Source organism: Oncorhynchus keta, chromosome 28 (assembly GCF_023373465.1).
Source record: "Oncorhynchus keta strain PuntledgeMale-10-30-2019 chromosome 28, Oket_V2, whole genome shotgun sequence".
Taxonomy (NCBI): Eukaryota; Metazoa; Chordata; class Actinopteri; order Salmoniformes; family Salmonidae; genus Oncorhynchus; species Oncorhynchus keta.
In genome coordinates, this window is record NC_068448.1 from 41535559 (window position 1) to 41550084 (window position 14526).

A 14526-nucleotide genomic window follows, 5' to 3' on the forward strand; every position below is an offset into this window, starting at 1 on the left:
AAACAACAAAAAAAGTGTTTAACCTCGTCTGCCTTGATGTTCATTAGAACTCCACCGACCTGCTGTTGCGTGGTTGAACCAAGAACTATATGTGACCACTTGGTTAAAGCGAAACCGTTCTGCCAAGGACACCCATACCAGAGTGGCCGCCGCAAAGCCCAAGAGCCTGAGCCGATCTGGAAGTTGCTGTAGCCCTGCTTGGGATATTTAGCCTATATTGGCTATTGGGTGAGACGCAGGGCCCGTTCTAGCTTGATAGGCCATATCAGGGTGGGAAATTGGACCTGTAAATTAGGCCGAGTTGAAGTTAGTAATGCATGACAAGGTACAAATCTGTCGTTCTGCCCCTGAACAGGCAGTTAACCCACTGTTCCTAGGCCGTCATTGTAAATAAGAAGTTGTTCTTAACTGACTTGCCTAGTTAAATAAAGGTACAAATGAAAAAATAAATAAAAAGAATGTAGGTTCTAGCTTATTGAGACGCATGAATGCATCGCGCCAAAAGCTTGATTTTGACGGCTGTTTTAAAACGAATTTCCTGCAATTCTATGTAATAACGATTTACGTTCACCACTTGGTCAATTTATTTGATGATTAGATCTATGCAAATACATGAGATGAATGAATAGTTCACTCCTCTGTTTTCCTTTATTCTGTAACAGGGTATATTGTAACCATGTGCTATTGCAACCAGCTTACGTTTAGAAGCACTCAAATCATTGAAAATAACACTCATAAAGATACGCTGCCTATACACCTTAATAGTCCTACTCATCACGTATTATTACAAATGGAAGATTATCACTTCGCGCCACGGCGCTCGTTTAGTCAAGTTATATCAAAGCTGTGTTCATTTTTTCCCTCTTATTTTTCTTTCCTTAATTCTGTTCCCCCCCCCCGTCTCTCCCTGTGTTCTATGACCTCACTAGTCACAGACATCGATTCAATGTCATTTCCTTGAAAGGACGTGGGAAACCACGTTGATTCGACCAGTGTGTGCCCTGTGGGAAGGAGCTAACTATAAACATGTCCAGACCATTATGAGAATACAACAATAGCAACACAGTTTCCCCCATGGGGACAGAGAGGAGTGAGCGATTGTTTTTAGCGCCTGCCGGCTACAGCTTCTCTGTGTCCCTCGAGTGTTTCTCTGGATCTGAAAGAGTGCATTTGTTTCGATGCTGTACCAACCAGGGCACCATCAGTAGGTGCATTTTGTTAGTCTGAACTGGCTTCCTCTCTGTCTCCTCTCGGTATTCAGCACTGATCAAAAACAGATGGGGTGTGTTTATTTTAGCCAGTTTCTGTGTCCCAATAAGTCTGTTTGTGTGTGTGATGATGATGACTAAGTATGGCCATGAGACTATTCCAGTTGACTTTGTTCCAGCTCTCACCAGCCTCCGGTGTTTGAGCAATACTGTCTGTGTACTGGAGTATGGAGGGTTAAGGCTGTAGGTGTTTCCCACATCGATAAGACAGCGTTTTACCCCAGATACAACAGAATTCTTTTCTGGTTGAATAAAGGGAAGAATCGAAGGAGTTGGCGTAGAAATGAAGTCTGGGTGTAATCCAAGTGTATGTCTTTCTTCACTTTGAATATTTTCTTGAAATGTCTTCTTCAAAACTGATACTCCCACTACCACCACACACACACTCAACACAGATGTCCAGCACAGATGGTAATGGTAAGCCACCCAAACACTCCAGACCTCCAGTGTCCACACACGAGCAAAAACATCATCTGTGAATTAACCAGAGCATGTAGACCAACACTTAATGCACCCGTCATGACATCTTGGTTTTCAAAAAAAAAAAAAAAAAAAATCATGACATTTTGTTTAATTACAAATTATTTTTATTATGCATATTTTCTTGTGGTTGTATGGCTTCATCATACATGTGAATAAGGTGGTTATGTCGACAGAGACTCCTGTTGCAGCTCTGTACCCTAAACTGCAGCCGGCCCAGAGACAATGGCACAACTCTGACTCTCACAATGGGGACTGACACTGAAGCTAACAAAAACACATTCATACACTGGCACACTCACGCGTACTCACTGCCTCAACACACACAGACAACTACTGAATCACCCCCCTTCCCTGATAGACAACTATTGTATTGTTATAACATCACGTTACTATTCCAATACCAAATAGTACAGCCTACATTCGCCTGTATTGTTTTCTGCATCTTAAAAAATACTGAGATAGTCAGTTACCCCAGCTGCTGCAGGTCTCTAATGATGATGAATATGGAAATAGATACTTTACTAAAATCTGCTTTGACGTGAATATCTTAGGGTAACAATTATATAAAAAGCATATGCTACAGTGTTGTCTACCTTATACATATTCATCCCATACTCCATTAGAATAATAATAATGGCATATTCAGTGAAATTGTGATTATCTCAATCTGCAATAATTTACTCACAAATATGGAGGGCATGGAAAATGGGAATAGAGCAGAGACGACAGAGAGTGCATAAACATTTTCCACTGGAGGTATGAATCTTGTAAAAATGGACATAGAACAAAATTCTGAAGTAGAGAATAGAATGTACAGAGGTGATAAGGCCACGTACAGAAAGGTATTCCCGAAGAATGTCCAGAAGAGGATGCTGCCCATATACAGTGCCTTCAGAAAGTATTCCCTTGGACTTTTCCCCACATTTTGTTGAGTTACAGCCTGAATTTAAAAAAGGATTCAATTGAGAATTTGTCACTGGCCTTACACACCATATGGGGATAATGTCAAACTTATGTTTTTTTAACATTTTCTCAGTTGAGTAGTGAAGTTCAAACACAGAGTCAACCACAAACACCAGGGAGGTATTTTTTGAATATCCCTTTTAGCATGGTTAAGTTATTAATCACACTTTGGAAGATGTATAAATACATGCAGTCATTACAAAGATAACTCAGTTGCTGGAGAAGAAGGAAACCGCTCAGGGATTTCACCATGAGGCCAAGGGTGAGTTTGTGATTATAGAGTTTGTGATCGGAGAAAACTGAGGATGGATCAACAACATTACAGTTACTCCACAATAGTACCCAATTGACATAGAGTCAAAAGAAGGAAGCCTGTAGAGAATAAAAAAATATTCCAAAACATGCATCCTGTTTGCCAACAAGGCACTAAAGTAATACTGTAAAACACGTGTCAAAGCAATTCATTTTATGTCCTGAATACAAAGTGTTACGTTTGGGGCAAATCGAATACAACACATTGCTAAGTACCACTCTACATCTTTTCAAGCATAGTGGTGGCTGCATCATGTTATGGGTATGCTTGTAATCATGAAGGACTGTGGAGTTTTTCAGGATTTAAACAAATGGAGCTAAGCATAGGCAAAATCCTGGTTCAGTCTGCTTTCCACCAGACATTGGGAGATTAATTCACCTTTCAGCAGGACAATAACTTAAGACACAAGGCCACATCTAAACTGGAGTTGCTAACCAAAAAGACAGCGAATGTTCCTGAGTGGCTGAGTTACAGTTTTGACTTCAATCTACTTGAAAAGATATGGCAAGACCTGAAAATGGATGTCTAGCAATGATCAACAACCAATTTGACAGAGCATGAAGACTTTTGAAAATAATAAAATGGTCAAATATTGTCCAATCCAGGTGTACAAAGCTCTTAGAGACTTACCCAGAAAGACTCACAGCTGTAATCGCTGCCAAAGGTGTTTCTACAAAGTATTGACTCAGGGATGTGAATACTTATGTAAATTAGATATTTTCTTTTCTTTTCAAAAAATGTGCTAAACTTTCTAAAAACACGTTTTCACTTTGTCATTATGAGCAGTTGTGTGTAGATGGGTGAGAAAGAAAAAATATTGAATCATTTTTTAATTCAGGCTGTAACACAACAAAATGTGGAATAAGAGCAGGGGTATGAGTACTTTCTGAAGGTATTGTAAATCTTACTAAATTACTAGAGGGGGCATTAAAATAGCATCTGAAATATATGTAAACAGAAAGCTGTGAGTGCTATTATGTGATACAATATCAGTACTTGTTGCATTTACAATGTGTCTAAGTCCCATTAACTGATATGTGCCAGTGTATGGCTGTGAATTCACAGAATTTTTTGAATGGAATGTTGGCATATTGGCAGCTAATTTGACAAATTTATAGAATCATTTATCTAAACCTGGCTGGCTTGCTAGCTAACACAGTGCTGATACATTCTTCACATTCATTGCTTTACACAATACCTTATCACAGCACTGGCAAACCATGGTTGACCATCTCCCTGACTATTTGTATACGAGGGTGGGTGGTCTCTGCGGGTAAGGAGTGGAAGGTGGTAGGTTCTCGAATGATTCATTCTCCTCTTCTTGTGTTCTCATGTTCCATTGACTCCATCACTGCTCAGTTTGGCATCGGACACAAGGAGAGCTCGTCAAACATTCATATAAACATTGGCGACAACAGCAATAGTAGTATAGTAACAACTACGATAAAAATAATGGATAATAACCCTAGTAGAAAAACAGGAAGAAATCTCAGTGTGTTTTGTTTTTCTTTGTTTTCACAAAGCCCTTTGGAATCTGACCCCACTCTCTCCTTGGTTGTCGGGAGTCTCGCCCTGATGATGTCACAGGTCATAGTGCAATAATCCTCTTTGTTCCAAGTCTGCATACGTTGTTGTCATGTGTCCCCTCTGATTACCCTCACCTCCATAGCCCAGGCCCCCCTCACTGCATACGGTCGGGGTGGTGGAGGGGATATTGGAGGTAGGCTGCAGGGGGGGCAGAGAGGCCAGCGAGGGGGTTGAGGGAGAGGTGGATGGGTGTGGGAGGGGTGGGGGGGGCAGACATGGTAGGGCCTGGTGTGGCGGGGGAGTAGCTGTAGCGGAGGTAGCTAGCGGAGGGCGAGGGGGCGTAGGGGTAGTGCTCCAGGCCAGTGGAGGGGGTGGAGGTGTAGGGGGCATAGGCTGAGCTATAGTCCAGATACGGGGAGGAGAGGGAGGCCTGAGAGGGGCTGAGGTGGGACTGGAGCAACAGGCTGGGCTGGAGGAAGGCCTGGGGGTACACATACTGCTGGGCCAATCTGAAGAGACAGAGAACATTATAGATACAAGTGTACAGCATGCGGGGTTATACATTAGGAATGTATACACAGGCCTGAGGACACACATACGGCTCAGCCATCGTGGAGAAAGAGGCACGTACACTAGAGTACCTACAGATGATGTACCACACCACTGTAATTACAGGGGACACACAGTACCCAGTACGCCCAGTGAATGACTGACATATGGCATGGAACATTCAGCTTTTGAATAGTGCTAGCTTTAGCATAGTATTACCCGAATACTGTATGTAAAGATTTACGTCAAGCACACACAATGTGTAGATCAGGATCCTTGTCAAATAATTACCGTAGAATGTGAGATGGGCACGTGATCAAATGTCTCTGAATGTCAATCCCTTTCATCAGGGGGATTGTAACAACTGGGTTTTTATAATTGGCTATTTTAGTGGAGAGCTTTGTCTAATTACGTCCCTGGGAAGCAGAAAATAACACCTGAGGGAAAAGGACTTCACCCCAATGCTCAATAGGTCGAGAGAAGAGACCGGGGGGGAGGAACGACTCCAGAGGATATAGAGGGTAGAATACAGGCAACAAAGAGAACGTAAAGGAGGGAAATGTAGGGGAATGAGGAGACTGCCAATAATAAAGGAGGGAGGAGGGGAGAGAGAGAGAGGCTCAGTTTGGATGGTATGCTGTTTTACAAGAGAGGCTCAGTTTGGATGGTATGCTGTTTTACAAGAGAGGCTCAGTTTGGATGGTATGCTGTTTTACAAGAGAGGCTCAGTTTGGATGGTATGCTGTTTTACAGGAGAGGCTCAGTTTGGATGGTATGCTGTTTTACAAGAGAGGCTCAGTTTGGATGGTATGCTGTTTTACAAGAGAGGCTCAGTTTGGATGGTATGCTGTTTTTACAAGAGAGGCTCAGTTTGGATGGTATGCTGTTTTACAAGAGAGGCTCAGTTTGGATGGTATGCTGTTTTACAGGAGAGGCTCAGTTTGGATGGTATGCTGTTTTACAAGAGAGGCTCAGTTTGGATGGTATGCTGTTTTACAAGAGAGGCTCAGTTTGGATGGTATGCTGTTTTACAGGAGAGGCTCAGTTTGGATGGTATGCTGTTTTACAGGAGAGGCCATTCTAAAGGCGACCGCATGCTTCCCAGCCGAGACAGTTCGGAAGGTGTTGTGCATATATTATCACCTTCGGTGAGGGTTTTTCCGGTTGTTCGGGCACACAAAACTTTTTCTAGAGGCAAGCCAAAGTCGGTAGCCGAAGTCTACACCCCTTCGTCGGTGATTGGTTAACAGTAGGGAGTCTTCCATGAAGACTTTGCCGTCATTCAACGAAACATGCAACTCGTTCTGATGTAATTTTCTTGAGAGGGGGGGGGGGGGATAATACTTCACCAAACATTAGATGTCAAATCTCTTCTGCAAAAAGGTCAAAATTAATGACAGATGTCTTGAGTTATCTTAGATTAATTCTGGCTATTTTGAGGAAGTGTATACTGCTCCAGTGTCTTGAAGCGGACAAACAGCACTATTTCTGCTTTTTCTAATTTTTCAAGCGAATGCATTTTAAGGGAGTATGCGGGCACACTCGTTCGGTTCGCCTCGTCGACTTTGGCTAGCTGCCAGCCGAACTGAAGCATGCTGACACCGTAACACTGCCACTTCAGCAAAGGACAACACAACTTCACACATGGACACACACACACCAGCCCTCAAATCCTGCCTGCCTTCCCAGATGTGTGTTTGCAGTGACTGAGCCCTATAATCCCCCCCTCCTCCCCTCAAACCCCACCCTGTCTCTGTGTTTCAACAGGAAACACACCCCACCACACTGCACCCGCCCGGCCTCCTCCTTCCTCTCCTCCTTCAAAAAAAGAACAGAATTTGAATAAAGTGCCAAATCTCACTTCTCTGTCAGCGCCCTGCCTGGCGTCTGCCCTGCCAGCTAGCTGGACCAGATGGTGCCTCAGCGGCTGCCTTGCCAACTCTGGGTCCTACAGGCAGCCACTGGACCACATTCTGACACCCCCCACACTTGCATTCACACACACCTCTTCACAGCCACTCCTACCATTAGGCATGAGTCCCCTCTCCTCTTAAACATCCATGTAAATACACCAGGGCTGGGGACAGAAGGTCTGTTTATCTTTGTTATTTGCCCTTGACAGACAGACAGACAGACAGACAGACAGACAGACAGACAGACATATTTGAACCCCGGGCCAGAGAGGAGAGGCGGAGCTCCCCACAGAAGGAGCCCGACTCTATTAGCTCTGAGGCAATGGTGCTTACTTACCGCCAAAATAATGAGTTTGGGTGTTTTTGGGGGGGTGGGGGGGTCCATGTGTGTTTTGACAGAGTAGTCAAGACTTCTTGAAGATAGATCAATCCACCCCATACCAAGTGACTTCCGCAAAAGATGAAGAAAAGTCCTTGCTGTGGCAGACAGACAGCGACTTTATCATGATCAAACCCAGTAGAAGAGAGGGTGCACTTGTGCTTTAATTGTCCATTGGTTCTCTGAAGGAGACATTCAATCAGCCCACCATAATTCATTCACAGGCTCATTTGGGTCAGCCTCAATTCCCTTACCACTCAATATATCATTCAATAATTGAAAGCCAGCGGCTGCAATATTAATAGCCCTGCGAGCCATGGGGGTTTGAAGGGCCTATCACAATCCCTGCTCCCACAGAACACACACCCCAATCAGACTGGCCTCACAGAATAGGAAAGGATCATTTAGCCTAATATAGTATAGCACTCATCAGAAACCATGGACAGCTCTGGTCATCTCCCTTCTGACCAAACAAATGCCAGAGAGATGTTTTATTTCTGGGTCACACTAAGTTAGTTGTGAAGTACACTGAGTGTACAAAACATGCACAAAAGCTCTTTCCATGACATAGACTGACCAGGTGAACGCTATGATCCCTTATTGATGTCACCTGTTAAATCCAATTCAATCAGTGTAGACGAAGGGGAGGAGGCAAGTTAAAGAGGGATTTTTAAGCAAGACAAAAGATGTAAGTGCCTTTGAAAGGGGTATGGTAGTAGGTGCCAGGCACACCGATTTGTACCAAGAACTGCAACGCTGCTGAGTTTTTCCACACTCAACAGTTTTCCATGTGTATCAAGAATGGTCGACCACTCAAAGGACACCAGCCAATTTGACAGAAGTGTAAGGAACCTTTGGAGTCAACATGGGCCAACATCCCCGTGGAACGCTTTCGACACCTTGTAGAGTCCATGCCCCGATGAATTCAGGCTGTTCTGAGGGCAAAATGGTGTGCAACAAAACATTAGTAAGGTGCTCCTAATGTTTTGTCCACTCATTGTAGATCACTGTAATAACTTTGGTACCGAATATCCAGAACTAGCCTGCCACTTACCAGTATGAGTGAGTTGACTGAAACGGTTTTAAGTGTCAACAGTGCTCTTTCCCACAGACACACAAACAAGCACACGCACATCCCATGCCACTGAGACTGTTCACCCATCTATCACACTCTGACTCACAGGCCAAACCCTCACTTCTCTACTCAGCCTGTTTTCACAACACACTCGTTCCCTGGAAGTGTGTGTGTAAGGAGGTGTTGTAATGGTTTGACTAGTAGCTCATCGACCTGTGTAGGTCAACCATGGCTGAGAGAGAGTGAGATGAAGGTGAAGATGAAGGAAAGATAGAGGGGGGAGAGAGAGAGAAAGAAGACAGGAGAAAGAGAGCGAGAGAAATGAAGGAAGGATACAGAGGGGGAGGAAAGAGAGCGAGAGACGGAAGGATACAGAGGGGGAGGAAAGAGAGAGAGAGAAGGAAGGATACAGATGGGGAGGAAAGAGAGAGAGAGAAGGAAAGATACAGAGGGTTGAGGAAAGAGAGAGAGAAGGAAGGATACAGAGGGGGAGGAAAGAGAAGGAAAGATACAGAGGGTTGAGGAAAGAGAGAGAGAAGGAAGGATACAGAGGGGGAGGAAAGAGAAGGAAAGATACAGAGGGTTGAGGAAAGAGAAAGAGAGAGAGAGAAGGAAAGATACAGAGTGGGGAGGAAAGAGAGAGAGAGAAGGAAGGATACAGAGGGGGAGGAAACAGAAGATACAGAGGGGGAGGAAAGAGAAGGAAAAATACAGAGGGTTGAAGAAAGAGAGAGAGAGAAGGAAGAAAAGATAGAGTGGGGAGGAAAGAGAGAGAGAAGGAAGGATACAGAGGGGGAAGAAAGAGAAGGAAAGATACAGAGGGGGGGGGGGATAGAGAGAGAAGGAAGGATACAGAGCGGGGGGGGAGGAAGAGAAGGAAGGATACATAGGGGGGGGAAGAGAAGGAAAGATACAGAGTGGGGAGGAAAGAGAGAGAGAGAAGGAAGGATACAGAGTGGGGAGGAAAGAGAGAGAGAAGGAAGGATACAGAGGGGGAGGAAAGAGAAGGAAAGATACAGAGGGTTGAGGAAAGAGAGAGAGAAGGAAAGATACAGAGGGTTGAGGAAAGAGGGAGAGAGAGAAGGAAAGATACAGAGGGGGGGGAGAGAGAGAGAGAGAGAGAGAAGGAAGGATACAGAGCGGGGGGGGGGGAGAGAAGGAAGGATACAGAGGGGGGAAATAGAAGGAAAGATACAGGGGGAAAAGAGAGAGAGAGAAGGAAGGATACAGAGCGGGGGGGAAAGAGAAGGAAGGATACAGAGGCGGGGAAAGAGAAGGAAAGATACAGAGTGGAGAGGAAAGAGAGAGAGAGAAGGAAAGATACAGAGTGGGGAGGAAAGAGAGAGAGAGAAGGAAGGATACAGAGGGGGAGGAAAGAGAAGGAAAGATACAGAGGGGGGGGAAGAGAGAGAGAGAAGGAAGGATACAGAGCGGGGGAGAAGGAAGGATACAGAGGGGGGGAAAGAGAAGGAAAGATACAGAGTGGGGAGGAAAGAGAGAGAGAGAAGGAAAGATACAGAGTGGGGAGGAAAGAGAGAGAGAGAAGGAAAGATAGAGGGGGAGGAAAGAGAGAGAGAGGAGAGATACAGAGGGGGAGGAAAGAGAAGGAAAGATACAGAGGGTTGAGGAAAGAGAGAGAGAGAGAGAGAGAGAGAGAGAGAGAGAGAGAGAGAGAGAGAGGAGAGAGAGAGAGGAAGAGATAGAGGGGAGGAAAGAGAAGGAAAGATACAGAGGGTTGAGGAAAGAGAGAGAGAGAGAGAGAGAAGGAAAGATACAGAGGAGGAGGAAAGAGAGAGAGAGAAGGAAAGATACCGAGTGGGGAGGAAAGAGAGAGAGAGAAGGAAAGATACAGAGGGGGAGGAAAGAGATAGAGAGAAGGAAAGAAAGATAGAGGGGGAGGGAGAGAAAGAGAGCCATAAGCAGGCTAAGAATATCCCCATGTCCAAATGTATCCATGTTAGGAAACAGCAGCAGGCCCGCCAGTTAAGTGAAGCAAGCCAGTGTCTGGATATTCTCACTGAGTTGTGTTCTCTTGTAACTGATGGTAGCACAGCTGGCTGAGGGGTCATTCTCCGACTCTATGAGACCACTGGGACTGTCAGTTACAACATGTGCCGAACACACAACTAGACAGACAGATTGGCAAGAGGAAAAGATGAAAGGAAGAGATTAGGGGAAGAGGCCGACAGAGACGGAGAGAGTGGTTCCTTCTTACCCATACTGCCTCTGGATCAGGGCGGGATGGACCTGCTGCACACCGATGGAGAAACCTGTGTGGCAGAGAGAACCCAGCAGGGTCAGAGACCATCAGATACTATATAAAAACAGCAGTGAGGGACATCATCTGAGAGGACAAGACGGAAATCAGACCAGGACAGACAGACATACAGAGCTTGCATAAGGGACAGGGTGCCTGGAGGAAGAGATCCTACCACTCATTTACTTTTCATCTCTCTGTCCCTCCGTCTTTCCCTCCCTTGGTGAGCTGAACAGACTATGGCACTGTTTAAATAAGCGAAACCGAGAATCTACGGGGACACTGACGAGAAACCACACACACACACACACACACACACACACACACACACACACACACACACACACACACACACACACACACACACACACACACACACACACACACACACACACACACACACACACACACACACACACACACACACACACACACACACGACCTCGTTGACCCCTGAGTTCACCATGAATGTGAAGATAGGAGACTCATCTCTCTTTCCTTCCTTCCTTGTATTGCGCTCTCCCTTCCTCTCAATATCTCACTACCTTCAAACTCCTTTTTCCTCTCACAAACACTTAATGTGCCTTTAACTCTTACACAGACACACACAGACCCCCCTCAGATCTGCTGTTATTTCTCCCCCCTCTCATGATCACCCCCACACACACCCACACACAGACTCTCTCATCTCACACAAAATACCAAAATACCATGCTCTGACAACTCATCAACTGCATGTTTGGAGTGTAACATAGCAACAACACCCCAACAGAGGTACAGTATACTGCTGTGCGTCATTCATACATATGCTACATCTAAAAATGACATCCTGTCATGGTGTACTAGATTTCATCCCTGTATTTTCTCCACAGGCTGAGAGGAGAGTGAGTGTGTGGAGTCAATGGGAAAAAGAGGCTGGTGGTTAACAGGCTGGTGGTTAACAGGCTGGTGGTTAACAGGCTGGTGGTTAACAGGCTGGTGGTTAACATGCTAATGGTTAACAGGCTGGTGGTTAACAGCCTGGTGATCAACAGCCTGGTGATCAACAGGCTAATGGTTAACAGGCTGGTGGTTAACATGCTAATGGTTAACAGGCTGGTGGTTAACAGGCTAATGGTTAACAGGCTGGTGGTTAACAGGCTAATGGTTAACAGGCTGGTGGTTAACATGCTAATGGTTAACAGGCTGGTGGTTAACAGGCTAATGGTTAACAGGCTGGTGGTTAACAAGCTGGTGGTTAACAAGCTGGTGGTTAACAAGCTGGTGGTTAACAAGCTGGTGGTTAACAGGCTGGTGGTTAACAGGCTGGTGGTTAACAAGCTGGTGGTTAACAAGCTGGTGGTTGGTAGGCTGGTGGTTAACAGGCTAATGGTTAACAGGCTGGTGGTTAACAGGCTGGTGGTTAACAAGCTGGTGGTTGGTAGGCTGGTGGTTAACAGGCTGGTGGTTAACAAGCTGGTGGTTGGTAGGCTGGTGGTTAACAAGCTGGTGGTTAACAAGCTGGTGGTTGGTAGGCTGGTGGTTAACAAGCTGGTGGTTAACAGGCTGGTGGTTAACAAGCTGGTGGTTGGTAGGCTGGTGGTTAACAGGCTGGTGGTTAACAAGCTGGTGGTTGGTAGGCTGGTGGTTAACAAGCTGGTGGTTAACAAGCTGGTGGTTGGTAGGCTGGTGGTTGGTAGGCTGGTGGTTAACAAGCTGGTGGTTAACAAGCTGGTGGTTAACAAGCTGGTGGTTAACAGGCTGGTGGTTAACAAGCTGGTGGTTAACAGGCTGATGGTTAACAAGCTGGTGGTTGGTAGGCTGGTGGTTAACAAGCTGGTGGTTAACAAGCTGGTGGTTAACAAGCTGGTGGTTAACAAGCTGGTGGTTAACAAGCTGGTGGTTAACAAGCTGGTGGTTGGTAGGCTGGTGGTTAACAAGCTGGTGGTTAACAAGCTGGTGGTTAACAAGCTGGTGGTTAACAGGCTGGTGGTTAACAAGCTGGTGGTTAACAAGCTGGTGGTTAACAAGCTGGTGATTAACAGCCTGGTGGTTAACAGGCTGGTGGTTAACAGGCTGGTGGTTAACAGGCTGGTGATTAACAGGCTGGTGATTAACAGGCTGGTGATTAACAGCCTGGTGATTAACAGCCTGGTGACAGCCTGTTGATCAACAGGCTAATGATCAACAGGCTAATGGTTAACAGGCTGGTGGTTAACATGCTAATGGTTAACAGGCTGGTGGTTAACAGGCTAATGGTTAACAGGCTGGTGGTTAACAGGCTAATGGTTAACAGGCTGGTGGTTAACAGGCTAATGGTTAACAGGCTGGTGGTTAACAGGCTAATGGTTAACAGGCTGGTGGTTAACAGGCTGGTGGTTAACAGGCTGGTGGTTAACAAGCTGGTGGTTAACAAGCTGGTGGTTAACAAGCTGGTGGTTAACAGGCTGGTGGTTAACAAGCTGGTGGTTAACAAGCTGGTGGTTAACAGGCTGGTGGTTAACAGGCTGGTGGTTAACAAGCTGGTGGTTAACAGGCTGGTGGTTAACAGGCTGGTGGTTAACAAGCTGGTGGTTAACAGGCTGGTGGTTAACAAGCTGGTGGTTAACAAGCTGGTGGTTAACAGGCTGGTGGTTAACAGGCTGGTGGTTAACAAGCTGGTGGTTAACAAGCTGGTGGTTAACAGGCTGGTGGTTAACAAGCTGGTGGTTAACAGGCTGGTGGTTAACAGGCTGGTGGTTAACAAGCTGGTGGTTAACAGGCTGGTGGTTAACAAGCTGGTGGTTAACAGGCTGGTGGTTAACAAGCTGGTGGTTAACAGGCTGGTGGTTAACAAGCTGGTGGTTAACAAGCTGGTGGTTAACAAGCTGGTGGTTAACAGGCTGGTGGTTAACAAGCTGGTGGTTAACAAGCTGGTGGTTAACAGGCTGGTGGTTAACAAGCTGGTGGTTAACAAGCTGGTGGTTAACAGGCTGGTGGTTAACAGGCTGGTGGTTAACAAGCTGGTGGTTAACAAGCTGGTGGTTAACAAGCTGGTGGTTGGTAGGCTGGTGGTTAACAAGCTGGTGGTTAACAAGCTGGTGGTTAACAGGCTGGTGGTTAACAAGCTGGTGGTTGGTAGGCTGGTGGTTAACAGGCTGGTGGTTAACAAGCTGGTGGTTGGTAGGCTGGTGGTTAACAGGCTGGTGGTTAACAAGCTGGTGGTTGGTAGGCTGGTGGTTAACAAGCTGGTGGTTAACAAGCTGGTGGTTGGTAGGCTGGTGGTTAACAAGCTGGTGGTTAACAAGCTGGTGGTTAACAGGCTGATGGTTAACAAGCTGGTGGTTGGTAGGCTGGTGGTTAACAAGCTGGTGGTTAACAAGCTGGTGGTTAACAGGCTGGTGGTTAACAAGCTGGTGGTTAACAAGCTGGTGGTTAACAAGCTGGTGGTTAACAAGCTGGTGGTTAACAAGCTGGTGGTTAACAAGCTGGTGGTTAACAGGCTGGTGGTTAACAGGCTGGTGGTTGGTAGGCTGGTGGTTAACAAGCTGGTGGTTAACAAGCTGGTGGTTAACAGGCTGGTGGTCAACAAGCTGGTGGTTGGTAGGCTGGTGGTTAACAAGCTGGTGGTTAACAAGCTGGTGGTTAACAAGCTGGTGGTTAACAAGCTGGTGGTTAACAGGCTGGTGGTTAACAAGCTGGTGGTTAACAGGCTGGTGGTTAACAGGCTGGTGGTTAACAAGCTGGTGGTTAACAAGCTGGTGGTTAACAGGCTGGTGGTTAACAGGCTGGTGGTCAACAAGCTGGTGGTTAACAAGCTGGTGGTTAACAGGCTGGTGGT

At 45.9% G+C, this 14526-nt stretch overlaps 2 protein-coding genes across 2 annotated transcripts in view; one reads left to right on the forward strand and one right to left on the reverse strand.

The window, feature by feature from the left end:
* Positions 1 to 1832: 1832 nt before the first annotated feature.
* LOC118360443 (RNA-binding protein 38-like) overlaps positions 1833 to 14526 on the reverse strand; it is a 21440-nt gene continuing 8746 nt past the window's right edge. Inside the window, exons 3-4 of the mRNA XM_052483092.1 lie at positions 10686 to 10740; positions 1833 to 5063 (exon numbers count right to left, since the gene is read on the reverse strand). Of these exons, the coding sequence (XP_052339052.1) occupies positions 4709 to 5063; positions 10686 to 10740 (410 nt within the window). The 3' untranslated portion in view covers positions 1833 to 4708. The remainder of the gene's footprint in view (positions 5064 to 10685; positions 10741 to 14526) is intronic.
* Positions 13052 to 14526, forward strand: part of LOC127912814 (uncharacterized) — a 3371-nt gene continuing 1896 nt past the window's right edge. Inside the window, exon 1 of the mRNA XM_052483091.1 lies at positions 13052 to 14526. This exon is cut by the window's right edge and continues 1787 nt beyond it. Within this exon, the coding sequence (XP_052339051.1) occupies positions 13052 to 14526 (1475 nt within the window).